The 19,689-nt window shown below is 44.0% G+C and overlaps 1 protein-coding gene across 1 annotated transcript in view; it reads right to left on the bottom strand.

The window, feature by feature from the left end:
- Positions 1–8,061: 8,061 nt before the first annotated feature.
- Fstl1 (follistatin like 1) overlaps positions 8,062–19,689 on the bottom strand; it is a 50,831-nt gene continuing 39,203 nt past the window's right edge. Inside the window, exons 5-11 of the mRNA XM_021209599.2 lie at positions 19,469–19,501; positions 17,946–18,076; positions 13,797–13,915; positions 11,815–11,927; positions 11,421–11,531; positions 10,456–10,532; positions 8,062–8,278 (exon numbers count right to left, since the gene is read on the bottom strand). Coding sequence (XP_021065258.1) covers positions 8,234–8,278; positions 10,456–10,532; positions 11,421–11,531; positions 11,815–11,927; positions 13,797–13,915; positions 17,946–18,076; positions 19,469–19,501 — 629 coding nt within the window. The 3' untranslated portion in view covers positions 8,062–8,233. The remainder of the gene's footprint in view (positions 8,279–10,455; positions 10,533–11,420; positions 11,532–11,814; positions 11,928–13,796; positions 13,916–17,945; positions 18,077–19,468; positions 19,502–19,689) is intronic.

The raw sequence follows: 19,689 nt of genomic DNA, 5'->3' as shown, positions 1-19,689 counted from the left end.
GGAACAGCATTTCCCAGACAACTGGCTTTTGAAAGTGTTAAGACTTGAAGGAGTCACTCAGGGGTTTGAGTAAGCACATTCATAAGCTTAGGAGCGGGTTAGATTCTAGGTCATGTGCACACGTGGGTCCTAGCCATCTTCGAGGTATGGCTGTGAGAAGCAGCCTCCAGAGAGCCGCCATGCTTCAAGGAAGGACTTCGTCGGTTTCAGGTGTTTCCTGTTTTGGGGCAGGATGACCTGAATAATCGAGCCCGGAGCGTCAGGAGCAGTTAAGAAAGAAGAAAGGGGGAGATGTGTGGAATAGATGAATCTCCTGAGTGGGTGTGTACTGTTGACATAAACATGGCTGGGTCAAGGAAGCCAGTGCTTGAAAATGGCAAGTCTCCCTGGTCTGTGTGTAGATATTGACAGGATGTACCGAGAGTATCAACCACAGCGTCTTCCTCCCAGATCAATTGTGGCCTGAGACTGCTCCCCTAAGAGAGGCGCTTGACTAAGGCCTGCCTCCATCTTCTGCTGTGAATTACACACACACTGAGTTTCCAGGATGCTGCTGCATCAGAACCAATTCCAATACCACCCAATAACTGCTTCTCTATATGTGTGTTCATTGTATCTCCGCTTCCTGTCACTCCAGCCAGGTCAACCTTGTGGTTCACCGTGTGTAATAGTGCCTGGTACCAGCAGCCCATGGATGTCTTCATGTACCATCTCTATGCTAAATTTACTCCAAGGGTCTGACAGCATCTGCTTAGATCTATCTAATCATTCATATTCTACTTCTTTATTCATTCATCAATGGATGTCGAGGCTGGTTCTAGTTCTCAGCTATTGTGGGTGCTTACAGTGTAGCTGAGTCAAGTTGTAGTTCTACTCTTGGTTTATTGAGGGACCTCCATGCTGCTTCTACACCAGGTCACATGCCCATCAGCCGTGGGTGAGGGTCCTTCCTCCCCACATCCTTTCCAGCACCTTTTGTCATTTGCTTTCTTCACAAGAACTGGGCATAAATGGAATCTGAAATTACTTTTAATTTGCATTTCCCTGATGGCTAAAAATGCTGAAGTCTCTTGAAGTATTTATTTGCCATTTATTTGAGAGCTGGCATTAGTTCCCTTTATTGATTTACTTTTTTGCCACTTACATTTTGCAGTTCTTTATGTATCCTGGGTATCGGTCTCCTGTCTGATGTGTAGATGAAGCCTTTTCTTAGACGTAGGCTACCATTTTACTCTAGTACAGAACCTGTGGGTCACGACTCCTGGGGGTGTGGGGCTCATATCAGATATCCTGCATACCAGATATTTACATTACAATTCCTGACAGTATCCAAATTACAGTTATGAAGTAGCAATGAAAATACTTTTATGGTTGGGGTCACCACAACATGAAGACGTGTGCCAAAGGGTCACAGTATTAGGAAGGTTGAGAACCACAGCTCTAGCGGCTGTTCTATTTGCTGTGCAGAGGCTCTTTCACTTCCTGTATTCTGAGGTTCAATCCTTGGGATTATTTCCTGTGCCATTAAGTCCTTCTCAGAAAGTACTTCCCTATGCCTCTCACTTTAAGGAGTTTAGCTTCTGCTCTTATGCCGAGTCTTCGCTACATTTGAGTAGATTCTTGTGTAGGGAAAGGGGCACAGACTTAGTTTCTCACTCTTCTGTATGTGCACAGAAGAGTGTCATCTGTTGGAGAGGCTGTCCCCCCTCTCCCCTTTTCATGTATTTCTTTTTCCACAGATTTGACAGAATCAGGTTAGCTGTAGCTGTGTGAGTTTCTTCTGGGTTCTTTCCATCCATCTCCATCTCTTGGTGGGTGGGGGCGGGGTTCAGTACCAGATGGTTCATGTTATTATGCGTCTGTGATTTACGATTAGTTCTTTGAATTCCTCCAGCATAACGTTCTCTGTTTGTGATTTCATTAGCTATTGGTCTTTTGTGTTTTTATACAAGTTTTAGGTTTGTTTTCCCCAGTTTTGTGAAGAATGAAATTTTTTTTTTAAAGATTTATTTACTTATTTATTATATGTAAGTACACTGTAGCTGTCTTCAGACACTCCAGAAGAGGGCGTCAGGTCTTGTTACAGATGGTTATGAGCCACCATGTGGTTGCTGGGGTTTGAACTCAGGACCTTTGGAAGAGCAGTCAGTGCTCTTAACCACTGAGCCATCTCTCCAGCACCCGAAGAATAGAATTTAAATGGAGATTGTATTGAACCTGTAGATGGCTTCTGGCAATGTAGCTATTTTCACAATATTGACCTTGACAATCCATGTACATGGGAGTTCTTGGCATCTTGTTTAAGTCTTCAATTTTTTTCCTTCAGTGTTTTAAAGTTTGTATTGCAAAAGTCTTTCATCTCCTTGGTTATGTTTATTTTTTTGTATGTGGCGTTGTGTGCATAGTTATACATGTGTGCCCCTCCCCCATATAACATAGAGACAAAAAATAATTTACTTATACGCATAGAGGGGAGTGTTTCAACCTTCTTTCTTTCTCACTGAACCTGCAGCTAGGCTGGCAGCCAGCTTAGCCATCCTCTTGTCTTCTCCACTTCTCTGGGGCTATAGATATGCACAAAGCATATTTAAAGCAGGGATTTAAACTCAGCAAGTGTTCATAGTGCTGGAAATCTCCCAAGGGGACTCCTCCTGGCATTTTGTTTGTTTGTTTTGTTTTTGCCAATGAGGACGCTTTGACCTCTTTCTTACTTGTATCGCTTTTATTTCTTGTCTTATTCTTCTCAGTAAGATTTAGGTCATCCATTAAACAGTGCTGAGAATAGGCATCCTAATTTTAGAGCGAATGCTTTCAGTCCCCCCCCCCCCCCACTTACTGTTGCCTAAAGGACTGAAGAGACGATGCTTCTTATGCTGTCACGTGGTCTTTCTGTCCCTAGCTCCATGAGAGCTTTTACCATGAATAGATGTGAATAGTTTTGTCAATGGCTTTTTACCACATGGCTCCTGCCCTTATTTCTGTCTTTGTGTTGTATTATAATTACTAATTTATGTGTGTCGGACCAGCCTTTCACCCCTGGGGTGAAGGCACTTTGCTACAGTATATGATGTTTTCAGTGTGTTCATGAACTGAATTTGCCAGTATTTTACTGAGAATTTTGATGTCAAATTTCATCCGGGAAATTGGTCCATTGGTTTGGCTGTCGTTCTAAGCTCTTGTCTGTATTCTAAACTAGTTTTGATATGAAGGTGATGCTGGCTTTGCAAAATGTGTAGGTAGGGTGTCTTCCTATTTTATTTTTGGGAAACAGTTTCAAGAGTATTGATATTAGCTCTTTTTAAAAAATGATTGGGTAGAATTTCTCAGCGGATGTGTCCAGTCTTGAGTTTTTTTTTTTTTTTTTTTTTTTTTTTTTTTTTTTTTAGGGGAACTTTTTATTTAAACTTCATTTGTGTTGCCTGTTATAAATATGTANTTTTTTTTTTTGAGGGGAACTTTTTATTGAAACTTCATTTGTGTTGCCTGTTATAAATATGTATAAGTGTTTGTATCTTTTAACAGATAATATGCTTTAGAAATAGATTCATTTCTTCCATATTTTCTAGTTTTTAAATGTAAGTTTGCAAAATATGATCTGGATTTCACTGCAGTCAATTTTAACCCCCCCTTTCATCTCTAATTTTATTAGGGTCCTTTTTCTCCTTGTGTTACTTAGTTGAGCTAGGAGTTTATAAATTTTTATTTTTTTCAACGAAGCAGCTCTTTGCTTGATTCTAAGTATTATTCTTTTAGTCTTTAATTAATTTCTTCCCTGAATTTTCTTTCTTTCCTTCCTTCCTTCTTTCTTTTTTTTTGGGGGGGGGGGAGACAGGATTTTTCTGTGTAGCCCAGGCTGACCTCAAACTCAGAAATCCACCTGCCTCTGCCTCCCAAGTGCTGGGATTAAAGGTGTGCCTGACTCTGAATTTTATTTCTTGACATCCATTGCTTTTGTTTTTTTGTGGGTTTTCTTTGTTTTTGTTTTTTTGTTTTTTCCCTAAGACTTTGAGGTGCATCCTAAGGTTATTTATTTGAGATCTATTTTTTTTTTTCTTAATGTAAACACACATAGCTATAAACATTACTCTCAGACAGGATGGCCTGTCTTTTGTCACCAGAACTGGCTGGCTTACATTTTGGATGACACTTCCTCTGGGAAGCTTGCTGGCTAGTTTTATGTTGCTGTGGCATAAACTAGAGTCATCAAAGGAAGGAAGCTCAATTAAGAAAATGCCTCCATTAAGAAGTGTCTGTAGGTAAGCCTGTGGTTAAATTTAATAGTAATTGATGGGGAGAAATCTGCTCATTGTGGGTGGGGGCCATCCCTGGGCTGGTCCTGAACTCTATATGAAAGCAGGCTGAGCAAACCATGAGAAGCAAGCCCATAAGCAGCACTCTTCCATGGCCTCTGCACGAGCTCCTGCATCCAGGTTTCTGCCCTGCTTGAGTTCCTGCCCTCACTGCTTTTGATGAGGAACTTTATAGGAAACTGTGAGTGATATAAACCCTTTCCTCCTCACGTTGCTTTTGGTCATGGTGTTTAGCCACTGCAGTATTGACCTTAACTAGGACAGAGCCAAATGTTTGGAGCTGTGATCAGCTTGTATTCTTCTCCACATGCTATCTTCTTCTTAGCGCATTCCAGTCATTTTTATCATGGCTGTTGTTAATGCTCAAGATCTTGTTCTGTCTCTTTGAAACAGACTCCAGTCTTATACTAACTCTTCTCCTTAACCCAGTTAGACAGAGCCATCTTAGCTGCCGAATCCCCACACCAACTGGCACTTGCTTGAGATGGACAATGGTAGATCCTCTTTAATCTATGTAAAAGAAGTTTCATTATAGAATTGTAGTCTTTGGCGCTGGACATACAGGCACACATCTTTAACCCCAGCACTCGAAAGGCAGAGGCAAGCGGATCTCTGTGAGTTTGAAGCTAGCTTGTCTACAAAGCGAGTCCCAGGACAGCCAGGGCTGCTAGACAGAGAAACCCCATCTTGAAAAACAAACAAACAAATAGTTGTAGCCTTTGAGTGTCTTATAGATTTGCTGCTGAGGATGGGCCATGCCTGCCAGACGATTATCTTCCAGGCAAGATGTGCCTATTGGTGCAATAGAAGTATGACTATTAGTGGTGCAACTGTCTTCTGATTGAACTTAATGCCCATTCCATAGCCAGGGCTTCATGTTTGGTACTGGAAGCCAGAGAGGGAGGTGAAAGAATACAGTGTGGGAAGCTATGGCTATTGCTTTAAGCAGCTGTGCTGTGCCTGTTAAATTGTCTTCTAGACACTTCTTTTTTTTGTTGTTGCTGTCAGCCTTGGTCAGTTATGGGTAACACTTATTGCAGAAACTCATAACTGGTCAAATTGCTGAGAATAAGTGACTGTTGCCATGCATGTTGGCTCAATGCTTAGCATCAAAGAGAAGGAAATAATTATGTATTCATATCACCCCTACCAAGGCTTGGAGGAACTCAGAGCCTACTTTTACACAGTAAAAGGTTAATATCCTCATGATTTTACTTGGACTTCATTGGTGATAAGGAAACCAACTATTATTTTATTTTATTTTTATTTATTAATAGTAACAAAAATCAGAAATAACAAAAAAAATAGTTAAATGGAATACAGAAGCACAGTAAATTCAAATGCATTTTCAAAACCACATGGGCACAGAAATCTGTTGAAACCATTTTCTGAAGTTTAACTATTTAGGTCATGGGACTAACCAAGGCATTCGGAGTGTTCACATGGACTTGGTTGCCGATGGAGGAGCCTGCTTCCCCAAGACTGACGGTAGTAACCAGAGTCCTGGTATATATATATATATATATATATATATATATATATATATATATATATATATATGTGGGAAGACCTCCCTGGGTCCTGGATCTTAAGAGACACTGATGTTAATAAAACAACAACAACAACAACAAAAACCACAGAACAAAACCATAGAGCAAGCCCAGGGAGCTTGCAGTCTTGCTCTATAGGCTTCTAGAGGACTCTAGGAACTGAAGTAGATGTAATCCCGCGTGTTGGTCCCAAGCAAATCTCAACCCAATCTTCCCAAACCAGGCTACTTAGCAGCTTTTCATGAATGGGTTCAAGGATCACCTGAATCTATGGTGGTTCAGACAACAGCTGCCCTAGTTACACTGAAGTAGCAGAACTTAAGAGGAATGTGGGCTTGCCCTCAATACTCAGTGTTACAGGGTTCTAAAGATGATTGGCCAACAGACACTGTAGCTACTTGAACAAATTGATACTCTTGGCCTCTCCCATCACTTCCAAGAACCAGCAAAACTTTTGATGAAGGCATTGCTGCTGTGAGCTCTCCAAGGCATTTGGAGAGGGAGATGAAATCTGGACTGCATGAGTAGGGAGGGCTCAGAGCTTTCGAAAGGGATGGCGCAGAACACTTGGCAGAGCCAAATCGTCTCATTCAGATGAGACCAGGGAAAACTATTTAGGACGAATTCCACTCCCATCTCAACATCTCAACATTCCACACTTGCCTATGCAGGAAAATCTCCATAGTTTATTTGGATGGTCTACAGTTTGAATTTTGCAAATGAGATGTTTAGATTTTTTTTTGTTATGCTAAATGCACAGGAAACAGGACAATAAAGGAGTTTGAGAATCAGAGGCCCAAAGAAAGGATTGACTTTCAATAACAGTTTCTCCCCCAGTGCTGAGTTAAAGCTCAATCCAGATTTAGTCTCCAGTTTTAACAGCTCTAAATCTGAAAAGTTTTATCATCATGTGTACGGGGAAACCTCTGACTCCAGGGATTACACTCATGTGGACCATTCCTAAGGAAGCTGCTAGGTGTCCTTCACACTCTCTTCCTGGGCGGAGTGACCATGAAGTCCTCACACCCAGCCACCTGCTAGGATCATTTCGACCAAAGCAAAACCTGTTCATGCTGTTCCTGGTTGTCTTTTCTTATGGTGTGGCTTCATCTGTCCTAAGGAGAAGGTAGCTCATCACAGGACCTTAGCTCCCTCTGGACCAGTTGGCTAAACCACGAACTACCATTTATTAAATCCCAAGATGCATTCTTACCAGTTTACTAAGTAAACTGACACCCAGAAACTGGAGCAGCTAGGACCACGGTCACTTACTCTGCCAGTTGGCCACAGATCACAGCAGACTGGCAGGCAGGGACAGCCTGCGCTTCCATCCTTGGAACTTCTTACAAGAAACAAAAGCAAATTAACTGTTTGGATCTCAACAACTGTCTATGAAGATGCTTTGTCCTATGGCTTCTGTCTGAGGGATCTCTTGTGCTTCGTGGCATGTAGCTGATCTTCTAGAAGCTCTGGGTGGGGGCGCGGTAGCTCCGGACTGCATCCGATCTAAGATGTGGCAGGGTAAGGGGCTGTTTGTGTTACAGAGTTCCCTGTACCTGGAAAAATGCCCAAACCCCCTTCACCTTCACTTCTGAAATAGTAGGACTAATGAAAAAATAATTACAAAAGCTTAATATCTAGTCAAAAAATGAAATATTAAAAAACAACAATAATATAACGGTAATAACTGAGGAATGAAGTCAGCTTGGAAAAAAAAGTCTTTTACAGAGAAATAGCACCTTTGGTAAAAAAAAAAAAAAAAAAAGAAAGAAAAGAAAAATGTATTTTAAAATTTTGGTTAGGTCTCCATGGCGTTTGAAGTACATGAGTGTCTGCGTCATTTAAACATATCCTCCAGGAAACTCCACCCAAGTCTGAGGGACACAGGTAACTAGTGGGACGGCTGTGTATTCAGGTGACTGTTGGGACCAAAAGGAGAAGCAGACTTGCTGCAGGTCTGTCATGCTGACAGTGGTGACAAGGGTCAAAGCGGCAGGGTTCCTCCCCACACTTCCTCCAGCAGGGCCAGTTCAGTGGCCCCCTGACTTTCCACGCTTTTCCTGTAATCTCCTCGCAGCTGCTGTGACCCCAGGAAGGCTTCATTCAGACCTGCTTCTGCTCCTCTGCCACCCCAATGCTGGTTCCTTACTCGCCTCCCGTCCCAAGGTGTCCTTTAGTTTCTCTTAAAGCATTCCTAGAGCTGAAGGTTGTGGCCTTCCCTCGCTAGCTGGCCACCCTCATTTCCTTTACTGCGAAACAAACAAAAATAAGATTCGCTGCCATACAAGCAAATACTGGTGATTTGGTGATTGCTGCAGACTCTGTGTGTACTGGGCTCGGCGCCGAAGAGGACGCGGTGCTCGGTGCCTCTTCTTAGATCTCTTTGGTGTTCACCTTCTTGGTCTTTTCGGCTGTGCCCTTTGAGGTATAAGAGATATAATCATTAAAAAAGACATTAAAGGTTGATTGTGTTTATCCAGGTCCCCAGACCTTCCACAGCATCAGTAGACACGTGATTATGCTAGATTTTAGTTGCGTACACACTTGAGTGATAAACATGAGATTCTGTCAATTTGTGGCACGGTCCTTTAGGGGTAGTCTATGGGATTACCAGCTGACCCTGTATGAACATCTTATGAATCAGATATTATTGTTTTAAGGACAAAAGGGTACTAAAGGGAATGTGTTCTGAATCCAAACCCCACAGATGTAGTAAAAGCAATGGGCCCCAGAGGCACACTTGTCCGGGCTTGAACTTGACTATTCCTAGTGTCCTTGAGAATATTTTGAAGTCTATAATCTTAACACCTTCAACCAGGTCTTAAAAGAGGGCCTGACCCATTCCTCCAAAGATGTACAGATAGCCAACAAGGGCTTAACACCACTAGACGTTAGAGGGGTGCAAATGGAAACACAATGAGAAACCACTACACATCCAGTTGGTCGGATGAGATAAAGAACAGGAGTAACACACGTTGGCATGGATGTAAAGAACACGGAGATCTGTTGGGGAGGATGTACAGTGAATGGTGTCTGGAAAGCAGTCTGGCAACCCCCTAGGGATTAAACTCAGAGTTATCTTATGGTGAGGCAGTTTCTATTCCTAAACATATAGGGGGAGTGAAAACATATGTCCACACAGGAACTTGTACAATAATGTTCACACCAGCACTGTTCATCAGAGTCAGAAGTCATCTAAATACGCATCACGTATTGAATACATACACAAACTATCACATATATGGAGTGGCACTCACATAAAGAGGAGGGAAGCAGATTCATGCTACAAGCATGAACCCAAAGAACATTATGCTAAGTGGAAGAAATCAGAGAGAAAAGGGCCATTCTCTATGACGCATCCAGACCAGGCACCCTTCTAGCATCTAATGGTGTTAAGCCCTTATTGGCTATCTGCACACCTTTGGAGGGACGTGTCAGACCCTGTTCTAATACCTGATGTAGTATCGCTCTCATGTAACAGTTGAAGACATTAAGATGTCGACTTCAAAGGACTCTAGGACAGTCGAATAGTCAAGTTAGGCCCAGATAAGTGCACCTCTGGAACCTATTGTCTTTAATACTTCTGTGGGATATGAATTCTGAGTCAGGAAGTAGATTAGCAACTGTCAGGGGATGAGGGCAAGGAAAATGGGGAGCAATTTCTAATGTGATGGGGTTTCAGGGGAGGTTAAGATTCTCTGGAATTAGACAGTGGGGAGTAGCTGACAAACTTAGGAATACACTGAAAGTCTCTCATAGCTGCGTATTTAATTTCATTCATTATTATATAGTATTATTGCATAATAATTTCATTAATTCATGTAGTTCATAGTCTTATATTTGCATAGTTGCATATTTAATTTCATTCATTATTATATAGTATTACTGCATAATATTAATTTCATTAATTCATTTACTTTTGGTTTTTCTCTGAGACAGGGTTTCTCTGTGTAACCCTGGCTGTCCTGGAACTCACTCTGTAGAGCAGGCTGGCCTCGAACTCAGAGATCTACCTGCCTCTCCCTCCTCTCTCCTGGAGTGCTGAGGTTAAAGGTGTGTGCCACCACCACCTGGCCAAAATTGAGTCTTTGAAAGGGGTAAATGTTATGACAAGCTAATTCTCTTCCAACTTAACAACCGAGCTAGGAAACTGCCAACAACCATGGCTGGCTTCTATGACACACAGTTGGTACTCCATGTCCAGTTGCCTCGCACTGAACCTTTCTCAGCGAACAACAGCTTGATGTCTCACTGACTACAACTGCCTCTCTGCCTCGAGGTTTCTCTGATCTTAGAAGTCCATTCAGCTCCCACGTGTTGGAGGATAGAAATGCTAAGAACTGTTTCCTGGTAGCAGCTCTCAGGTGATGGCTGAGAGAAGGTTTTCTAGAGGTACCCCAGCCCCTCCTACCCCTGTCACAGTAACTCCTTCAGGGAAGGGTCTGTATCACAGTTTGAGGGGACAGATGAGGTGTCATTATCTTGGATCTCCTGTGTTGAATGAAGTGAGTTTCCCTCATCTGCTGAGACACTAGACAGTTTCTTGGTGATGTTAAGAGTCTGGTTTGAACCGGCACCGTGATTGCCACACTCACCTGGTGCTTCTGGAGCTCCTGGACAAATCTTGTCTTCTCCTCCTCTGTGTGGGTCTGGACCCCCTTCTGATTCTTTCCTGCAAGAAGAATCAAAGTTCAGTGCAAGGGGGCTGTGCTAAGCCAGGGAAGACAGTACCTAACAGACTCAACATTTACCCCGTGGAGGGAGAGTTAAACTGCCCACCTTTCTCTGAGTGTTACAACATCCAAGGTAATAGAAACAAGAAATCTATCCTAATTCTTTGGCTTCTGTTCCTGCTATTTTCCTTAATGCACACCCACAAGACATACTAGTCCTACAGAAAAGCAATAAGGTCAACTGGGGTCCTGGCTCAGGAAATTCCTCTGGGGTAGCGATTCTCAGCCATTCCCACAATGTCCCAGATATAATTTTTGGCTCTGGATGTAGTTCACTGGCAGAGTGCTTGCCCAGCCTGCAAACCACATCCCCACCCTCATGCTCAAACCCCTAGAACTGCAAAACAAAGAGAAAATAAATTCAAATGGCCCGGCTTTCACCTGCTGGAATTTTGATGTAATTGATTGGGGTGGGAGGTAGCTGGGTACCAGAGAGTTTGCTTTTTGAAGAGTTCTCTAGGTCGTTCCATACACCCAGGGTGGATTACTACAACATCTAACAAATATTTCTCAAGCACAACGATAAAATAAAATAAACAAATGTGAAAATAAACAAAACAAAAACCCCAAACAAATGACCAAACAAAAAAGGCAAATCCTTCACAGGCCCTCAAGATATGTTCTTCTGGTAGATTACAATCTAGAAAGCTTGAAAGGGTGCCTGGGACTCATGCATCCTGCGTGCCAGCCTTCTCTCTCATTGGAGGCCTCTGGGGTGATTGCTATACCTGACACCCCTGGAGCAAGCACTTTACACACAGTGCCCCCCACCCCAGGGAGCTTTGGGCGCTCCCTCCTTCTGAACTAAGTATCACAGAAGTGCTCACCGTCACAGGTCATTGCTGTGCAGACCCAGTGTCCACAGGAACAGACACAGCGGTTGCAGTCCACCTCAGCCTCTGCTCCATCTGCATAGGTTTCATCCTCCAGGGCACACTCTGTTAGACCACAAACAAAGGCAACAGTTGAAACAGGAGATTTGAGCTGGGTGGTGTTTTTGATACAGTCTGGGCACTTACATGTCCCCCTTCTCAGACAAGGATGGCCTTGTCTCTCATGGGGAAATGTCCCATAAGTTTATGGCCTCAATCTTATCACGGAGGTGATGGCCCAGTTTTACAGATGGGGGCTAGATCAGTTATCTCTGGAGAGTTCTACCAGTCTTTCCTTCCCTGCAAATCTTCCATCCCCAACAACACTCGGTTTCTAGATCGGACATACTCTTCTCAGGAGGGTTGAAGGATGGGTTGAGACACTTGAGGAACTCTTGGAAGCTGAGTTTCCAGTCAGCGTTCTCATCGGACAGTTCAATGAGGGCATCAACACAGAGGCTTCTGAAACGAAACACAGGAGAAATGCCATCAGCAAGGCCTTGGCTTCTCCCCCTAAGAAAGGAAGCAAACATCAGGCTCACAGAGACCTGGCGCCCCAGGCAAGATGACTGTACACTGAAAACACCTCCCTCCTCCCTGACCTGTCACACCGTGGCCCAGTAATCCCAAACCCCCAACCTTCAGCTTCTTAAGCTGCGTTCCAGATCACTTAAGCTGCTCATGTGTGTCCCCAATGACAACTAATGTCCTGTGAATAATTTAGTCCACCTTGGTTAACAAATGCTCCCACCTCCTCTAGTGTAGATTGTCATCTGTAGTATGACTGTCAAGTCAACCATTCCAGAAGAGAGATGACATCAGAAGAGAGATGACAGATGACATGAAAAGGAATATAGGACTTGAAAGAATGTAGTGGGTTCATCTGGTGGTGCTGCTTGTATTCAAATGACACTGGCCCCCAAGATCTGGTTGCCCCCCCCCCATGAAGAGATCTTCCTGTAGACCTACTTTTGTTGGGTAAACCTTGCCTTCCAAGTTTTCCCTGATTGGTTAATAAAGATGCCTACAGCTTGAGCTGGGTAGAAGAGAGGGAGGTAGAGCAAAGGTTCACAGGCTTGGGGTTGGAGGAGAGATGAGAAAGAAGAGGAGGAAGAAGGAAGGAAGTAGCCATGGGGTAGTTGGATGGTGAGCACATGGCCATGAGAGCTGGCCTGTTGGAGTAGGAGTGGCCTGGGCAGAACATGGCAAGTGATATCTTGGGGATTTGACAGGGAAATAGATAAAATAGCATAGAGGGTTGATATCTGCTCAGCTCTAGTGTTTTTCTTTTTAGCGTATTATAAATCTAAAGGCTCTGTGTCTTTTATTTGGGAACTATATGGTAGAAACCCTTAATATATTTACAACATGGGAGTGTAGCAAACCCTCAAAATAATATTTATGCCAACAAAAGAACATTAAACTTAAACAAGAATCACCTCGTTGCCATTCTAGAGAGTTCTTTTTTTTAAAAAAAATATTTGTTTATTTAATATATATGAGTATGCTGACGCTGACAAGCCAGAGGAGGACATTGGATCCCATTTACAGATGGCTATCAGCCATCATGTGGTTGCTGAGAATTGAACTCAGGTCCTCTGAAAGAGCAGTCAGTGCTCTTAACCACTGAGCCATCTCTCCAGCCCTAGAGAGTTCTTTCAGAAGTTTTATTGAGCCTCCCCAGCTCTATCCCCCCCTTGTTGCCTAAGACTTGGGCCCTGGCTCAGCCATTTTCTACTCAAATGACCTTTAACTAGTTATTCAATCTTTCTGAGTTTATTTTCCATAAGGTCAAGGACTATGGCTAGGAAGAATCACAAAAGCTGCACTCTGAACTTGTTGTGAACAAAAGAGAGGCACCTTTCCCATGTTTAATCCTTTCAGAATTAGTACCAGAAGCTTCTATGTTTATTAATATTTTTCTAAGGCAACACTAAGAAAACCATACACTCATAACAATTAGGGAAATCTACATGGAACACCTTGGATCATCGTAAACACCAGGAGTAGAACAACTAGATCTTCAGAAGATCAACAACAGAACACCCAGAAGTAATGTAGGTATGACATGACCTTGATAATTTATTCTGAAATTACATCCCTTTTTCCTTGCGAGTTCTGACCCCAAACAGTAACTGCTTGATCAGATATCAATGTAGCTTGATATTCCAGTTTTGAAATGTTCACAGAATAGACTGGGACAGAAACTCCACTTTTCTGTTTCTTTCACCTTGGCCCTGGCAGTACCACTGTTGGTAGAAGGGGCTCAAATCCCGCCCCCTCTCAGGTAACCTTCCCTGGGGGCCATAGGCCCAATCACCCACTCCTCACCTGAGCAGTTTGTTGTTCTCCTGATCCGCATAAGTGGTGATGTTGATGGCTGTTTCATTCTGCTCCACGAATTTCAGGAATTCACTGGAGTCCAGGTGAGAGTCGCCATTATCAAAGCTCTAGAGAGAGATCATGAGACCTCTCAGGAGTGCTTAGAGAGCCCCAGTTTCATTGGTGCACCCTCTGGCCCGACCCCTCAGTTCATCTTACTCTTAACACACTCCAACCCTATCCTAACCCACAGCAGTAATGGCTCAGATCACTAGGTACCCAAACTAGGAAGTGCTACTCCCAGATGAGCATGTGAAAGTGCCTGGACAGAAGCCATGGTGAGAGGGGTTCTTTCAGTATGGATCCTGCTCAGGAGGGCAGCCTGAACAGATGTCTGGCCCAGTCTCTGACACTGTCCTATAGACCTGGGTTCAGACGATTGGTAAAGTCACTGTCTCACACCCTAGTGAACACATAGCAAGGTGTGGCATTATAAGCAGTAACTTAGAATCTGGGAGGTGAAGCCCAGGGGACTCACAGAAGTCTATCTTGTTGTTTTAAGATCAGCCTCCTTGGGGCCCCAGTGCAGATGTGTGTACAGGACCTCAGGCCATACTGTGCAGGTAGATGACCAAGAACACAAATGAACAGGGAGTGGTGAGGTCAAGCATTAATCCCTCTAAAGCAAGATGCTAAACCAAGATGGCAGCCATTGGCAACTATTCAAGATGCCTATGTCCTAGCAACAAGAAGAGGTATCAATTCGAAGGTTTAGATCAAATTCCATGTTGGAGGTAGCTGCTCTCCTAACTAGGTCCAGCAGTACCCCTTCCTTCCCCACGCTGTCTGAAGGCTGTGCTGGTTAATGAATAGCATCTCCATGTTGCTTTCAAGTTGGCTCCTTACACTGTGGAAGAGAGTCTGGAAGAAATAATCTGTCTAGACTCCTAGGTAAGGGCAAAACACAGCCATTTTTTTTCTCCTCTCATGGCTGCCACGGGTCACATGTTGTAAAATTTCCATGGCGTATACAGTGAGGGGAATCCATGAAACACCCAGCAAGCCTTTGCTTAGAACCTGCTTCTCACTCTTGCCCGGATTCTCAGGAACATATCTCAGGTGTTCTTTATGCACTCACTGTATGCTTGCCCTGAGGAAATCTCACAATAACTCACTTGTGGGGTTTCGATTAATTAAGGGTGTGTAATTCAATCAGCTTGATCAGGGAGCATTCAGAGGACCAGGGAACTTTCCCGAGGACAACTAGAACAAACCCTGTCGTCTGTCTGGTGACAAGAGTGAGCGAAGAGAAAGCAATGATTCTTCCCTGGCTTCATAGCTGTTGACTGGGCTATCTGGACCTAGAACTTCACCAGTGGTTGCACAGCCATGGACTGGGTGCTCTGGACCTGGTACTTATACTATAGCAGGCTCTTAAAAGCCAGTGCTTTGTGTACACCCTTCATCTATCAGGGAACCAGAATGTAAGCCTAGAACTAAGGGGCAATCCCAGCTCTTGGCAGCCTCATCTCATAAATCTGGTACCTGCCTAGAAATAGCATTAAACCTTGAGGCATTTCAGTGTCTGGCCAGAATCCAGCATAATTCACTCAACTAACCAGATGCAAAGACCCGACTCTTCTGCATGCCCATATCTGTAGCTCTATTTCTGAGACAGTAACATTTCCATTTTTGGTTTTATGACTACAGAAAGGAAGGAAGAGGAATATTTTGAGACCCATGCTTGAGAACCACCCTTGTATGTTCATTTAGTGTTCAGAAGAGGTGGGTTGAGCCCGGCACTCACTCACATGAAGCAGCTGAGGCAATGATGGGGTGTATGATGTTAGGGGTCGGGAGGTAGGAAGGCTGGCTCCAGTTTCAGAGCCAGGCTCCGAGAGTCTCCCATCTAGTGCCACAGAGTATGACTAGCATGGGGGTATAAGGTCTCCCTACCAGCTTCCCTTTTGATTCTGTTCTATGTTCATCAAAGAAATGGTGTCTGCAGGAGAAAGGCAGTTTGGGCCTTACTCATATTCTGATTCCATTTGCCATTCAACTATCTGGTGTGAGGAAAGCCAGCTGGGATAAAGAACTAGGCTCTGAGATATCATCTCTCTCACCTACAGGCAGCGGTGGCGCTGGCAGGATGACATCTCCCTCAGATGTCTTGAAAGGGGAACTTTGTGTCTGTAAGCTGTGAGCATGCTTTCTCAGTGCAGTACTCCAGAGAAAAGCTGCTTTCCCAAGTGGCCAAGCTGGGATGCTGCTAGGAGCCTCCAAGAGTGTTTCTGCTTGGGGACATGGAGATGTATTGGGTAGCCCTGTGGCCTGAGTACTTGGCAATCAGATTTAATAGTAGGTGTCAGAAGTGCCTGAGGCCAGGTGCCATCTACAAATGGTTACCAGATCCCAAGAGGCCCCTTCGAAATAGTGTCATGTGCCCAATAACTTCATGTTGTAAGGACAGGATAGAGAGACTACTTCAGCCTTGCAGGCACTACTCATTTGGCTTGGGGAAAAATAATTTTCTTAAAAAAATTAAAATTACATTTATTTGTTGTTTATGTTTATATGTATGTGTGTGTGTATGTATGTATGTGTGAGTGGGGGTGTCATGATATAACATGCAATTTGTAAGAGTTGGTTTTCCTTTTTCACCGTGTGGCTCCTGAGAATCGAGTGCAGGTCATTAGATTTGGCAGCCGACCAGCCCCAGATTATCTTCTTTACATTGCTTCTACCCCCATCTGACTCTCCTGCTCAGTGAAGTGATGAGGTTTTCTGTAGACCTGCCAGTGTCTTCAATGCTTTGGCAATGGCCAAGAGACTGCACGCAGAGAGTGGGAAGAGCTATGCTTTCTCTCTCCAGTGTAATATCAAAAACTAGGAATCCAGAGTTTAAATCTGTGTCACAGTAGAGAAAATGTCTAACTAATAATACAGGAGATGCCTTAAGTCAGTCGTTCTCAATCTGTGGGTTGTGACCCCTTTGGGGCTGCCTAAGACCTCCAGTAAACAGATATTTACACTACAACTCATAACAGTAGCAAAATTACAGCTATGCAGTAGGAATGAAAATAATTTTATGGTTGGGGTCACCACAACACAAGAAACTGTGTTAAAGGGTCGTGCATTAGGAAGGTTGAGAACCACTGCCTTAAATGGTCAAATATTTACTTCAGTCCAAAACAGCGTCTCTTCATCCGTGGGTATCCATAATGCCAGCTAAGGAATCCACAGACTAGGCTGGAATGAAACACACTTGGCTCGGGAGGGGAGCCCAAGAGCTTCCAAGAAGTCCCTTGGATGTGTGAAGTTACTCTGAATTCTGGCTGGCTAGTTGTTGGGACAGCAGGCTTTGTGATCAGGCACTGGAGTGGGTACCTGAATCACTGACCTCATTATGTGCATCTGGAAAATGCAGGGGCTTGGTGCTCCTGTGCACATGCAGTACCTGAATGTGTGGCTGAGTACAGGGAGTGTCTCTGTGTTGAAAATATTGTAGGCGTGTGTTTGTGTTCTTGTCAACTAACTAGCAGAGTGCCTTTTACTGTTCCTTCCAATGGTTTCTGCATGTGGTGCACTTAACCCCTACCAAACACAAGTTCCTCACTCATTCCTCCTTCAAAATCAGTATCTGTCTGGGTCTCCAATGGAACTGCCTCTTCTACGGTAGACATGGTAATAGGTAGACGGCCACATTATGAGGATTTGGAATATCTCTAGTCCCACATATTCCTGGCTTCTTCTCAGATGAAGAAACTGCGAATGGCCAAGTTAGTGATGTGGAGAAATGCCAAGCTGGGCAGGAAGGATGAAGTGGGTCTGGAATAGCAGAAGGTGCTCTCGACCAGCATTTGAAGTGTTACACTGGGCAGGAGAAAGCCTGGCCACATTTTCCATGGTAGTTCCTTGAGATGTTGGTGGTTTTAAGGGAATGAAGAGCACATTCATGTTGGATCCCAAAGGTCAACTGCTGCCAACCCACTGGTCAAACAGGTCACAGGGCACCTTTCACAGCTCCGTAACGTAACTGGTGGAGAGGACACACTCAGGGACGCTAAGGAGCCCTGTGTCTCCTGGGAGTCATGCAAGGGGAAGATGGCATCCTCCTTTCCCTTGGGACTGAACACGGTTGGCCTCGGCTCTGCTTACCTTAAAGTACTTGTTTAGGATCTCACTGTAGTTACTGCCTTTAGAGAACCAGCCATCTGGAATGATCTCGGCTTCCAGCCACTGGATGAGGCGCCGTCGGAGCTCATCACGGTTAGCTTGATAGCAGACAACTGCAGGGAGGAGAGGAATGTGAGGTGAGTGTGAGGAGGCGAACTCTGGGGTCAGTAGCACCCCCTGTACAGAGCCTCGTGCCATTCAGTTCTGCATGTGCCACCCTGTTCAGTCTTTAAAGCATCCAGGGCGGCAGGATTATTGCACTGGAGAACAGAAATGTGTCTACCCCAGGAGTGATGCTCCCCTGTGTAAAACACATATAAAGCCTAGGTTGGGGGCTGCATATAAGATACTTACATTACTATTCATAACAGTAGCAAAGTTACAGCTATGAAGTAGCAACAAAAATAATGTTATGGTTGAGGGTCACCACAGCATGAGGAACTGTGTTAAATAGTGGCAGTAATAGGAAGGTTGAAGACCCCTGGACTAGAAACTTAGAAACTTGAAACTTGAAACAGAGGAGTTGTCATTTAAGAAAAAAATAATAAGGAAGAGAAATAAAGGATTTTTCATGAATGTTAGGGAACGAGGGAGAAAGACAGTCATTCATTAAAGAAACTCTCTTGGTTCTGAGCTGAGCTGAAGGTATTAACACATCAATAAATGAAAACATTCTAGTTGTTCATGTTGCTGGGTTGCTGCCTCTTCTCCCTCCTCACTGACTGAGCCTTTCAAAACTTTCTCCCACCATCCTTCATTATAATCAACAGTAAACCAGGCCAAGGAAGGGCCAAGCCTCAGTCCTGCTGTGGGAGCTGTCACAAGCCTGCTGTGGGAGCAGAGAGGCAGGGTAGAGACAGCTCTGGCCAAAGGAAACTCCTGGAAGACAGCATATGAAGAGGGTGTGAAGAGGGTACAGGGCCAGGGAACAAATATACGTGTCTTCCCCACTCTGCTTTTCCTTGCTGTGTGATTTAGGGGAAGGGATTTAATTCTCTGAGCCTTTACACCTTAAGGTAATTACAGTGAGACCCACAAGGTTACTGTGAGGACTGGAACTTTAAACCATGTTGAGATTTTAATATATTTTTAATAGAGGGCTCTGACAGTCTCCATAAAGGCATTCCCAATTATCCTCTTTCAAAAAGAGCTGTGTCTTCTGATCTCAATGGGTCCATGATATGAACGTGTCTTACAAGGCCCTGAAGGGAGGGCTCCCTGGCTGTCCTTACAGTGAGGTCCCTAGTCAGCAAAACTGTAGCACAGCCAACATTCAGACTCAAACAGATCCTTTGACCAGTGGACTCCAAAACAAAGGAACATCTTAAAAATACAGTTTCGTGGTTTTACTGAGCTGTGCTGTACTCAGACCAGATGTGGATCAAAAGTCCTGACCCACAGATGACCTTGGCAGCTCAGCGGAACCTGTGGAAGACAAGATGCTTCCTCCATGAAAAGTCTCCACCCTAAGATGCACACACACTGTAGAAAGGTCAGGCACTTACCCGGGCTGGCGGATGGACTTGCAGACTTCTTTTCTGCAAAACGAAAGGAGATGTGTAATGCAAAGAGAAGAATAAAAGAAAATGTCTGTTTCTAGGATTAAAACTGCCAAGTCTTGCAACTTTGTCACAGTTTTACCTTAAGCCTCAGTCTCTCTCTCTCTCTCTCTCTCTCTCTCTCTCTCTCTCTCTTTCTTTTCCTTTCCTTTCCTTTCCTTTCCTTT

Source organism: Mus pahari, chromosome 12 (assembly GCF_900095145.1).
Source record: "Mus pahari chromosome 12, PAHARI_EIJ_v1.1, whole genome shotgun sequence".
NCBI lineage: Eukaryota > Metazoa > Chordata > Mammalia > Rodentia > Muridae > Mus > Mus pahari.
This window is presented reverse-complemented; position numbering and strand designations above follow the sequence as displayed.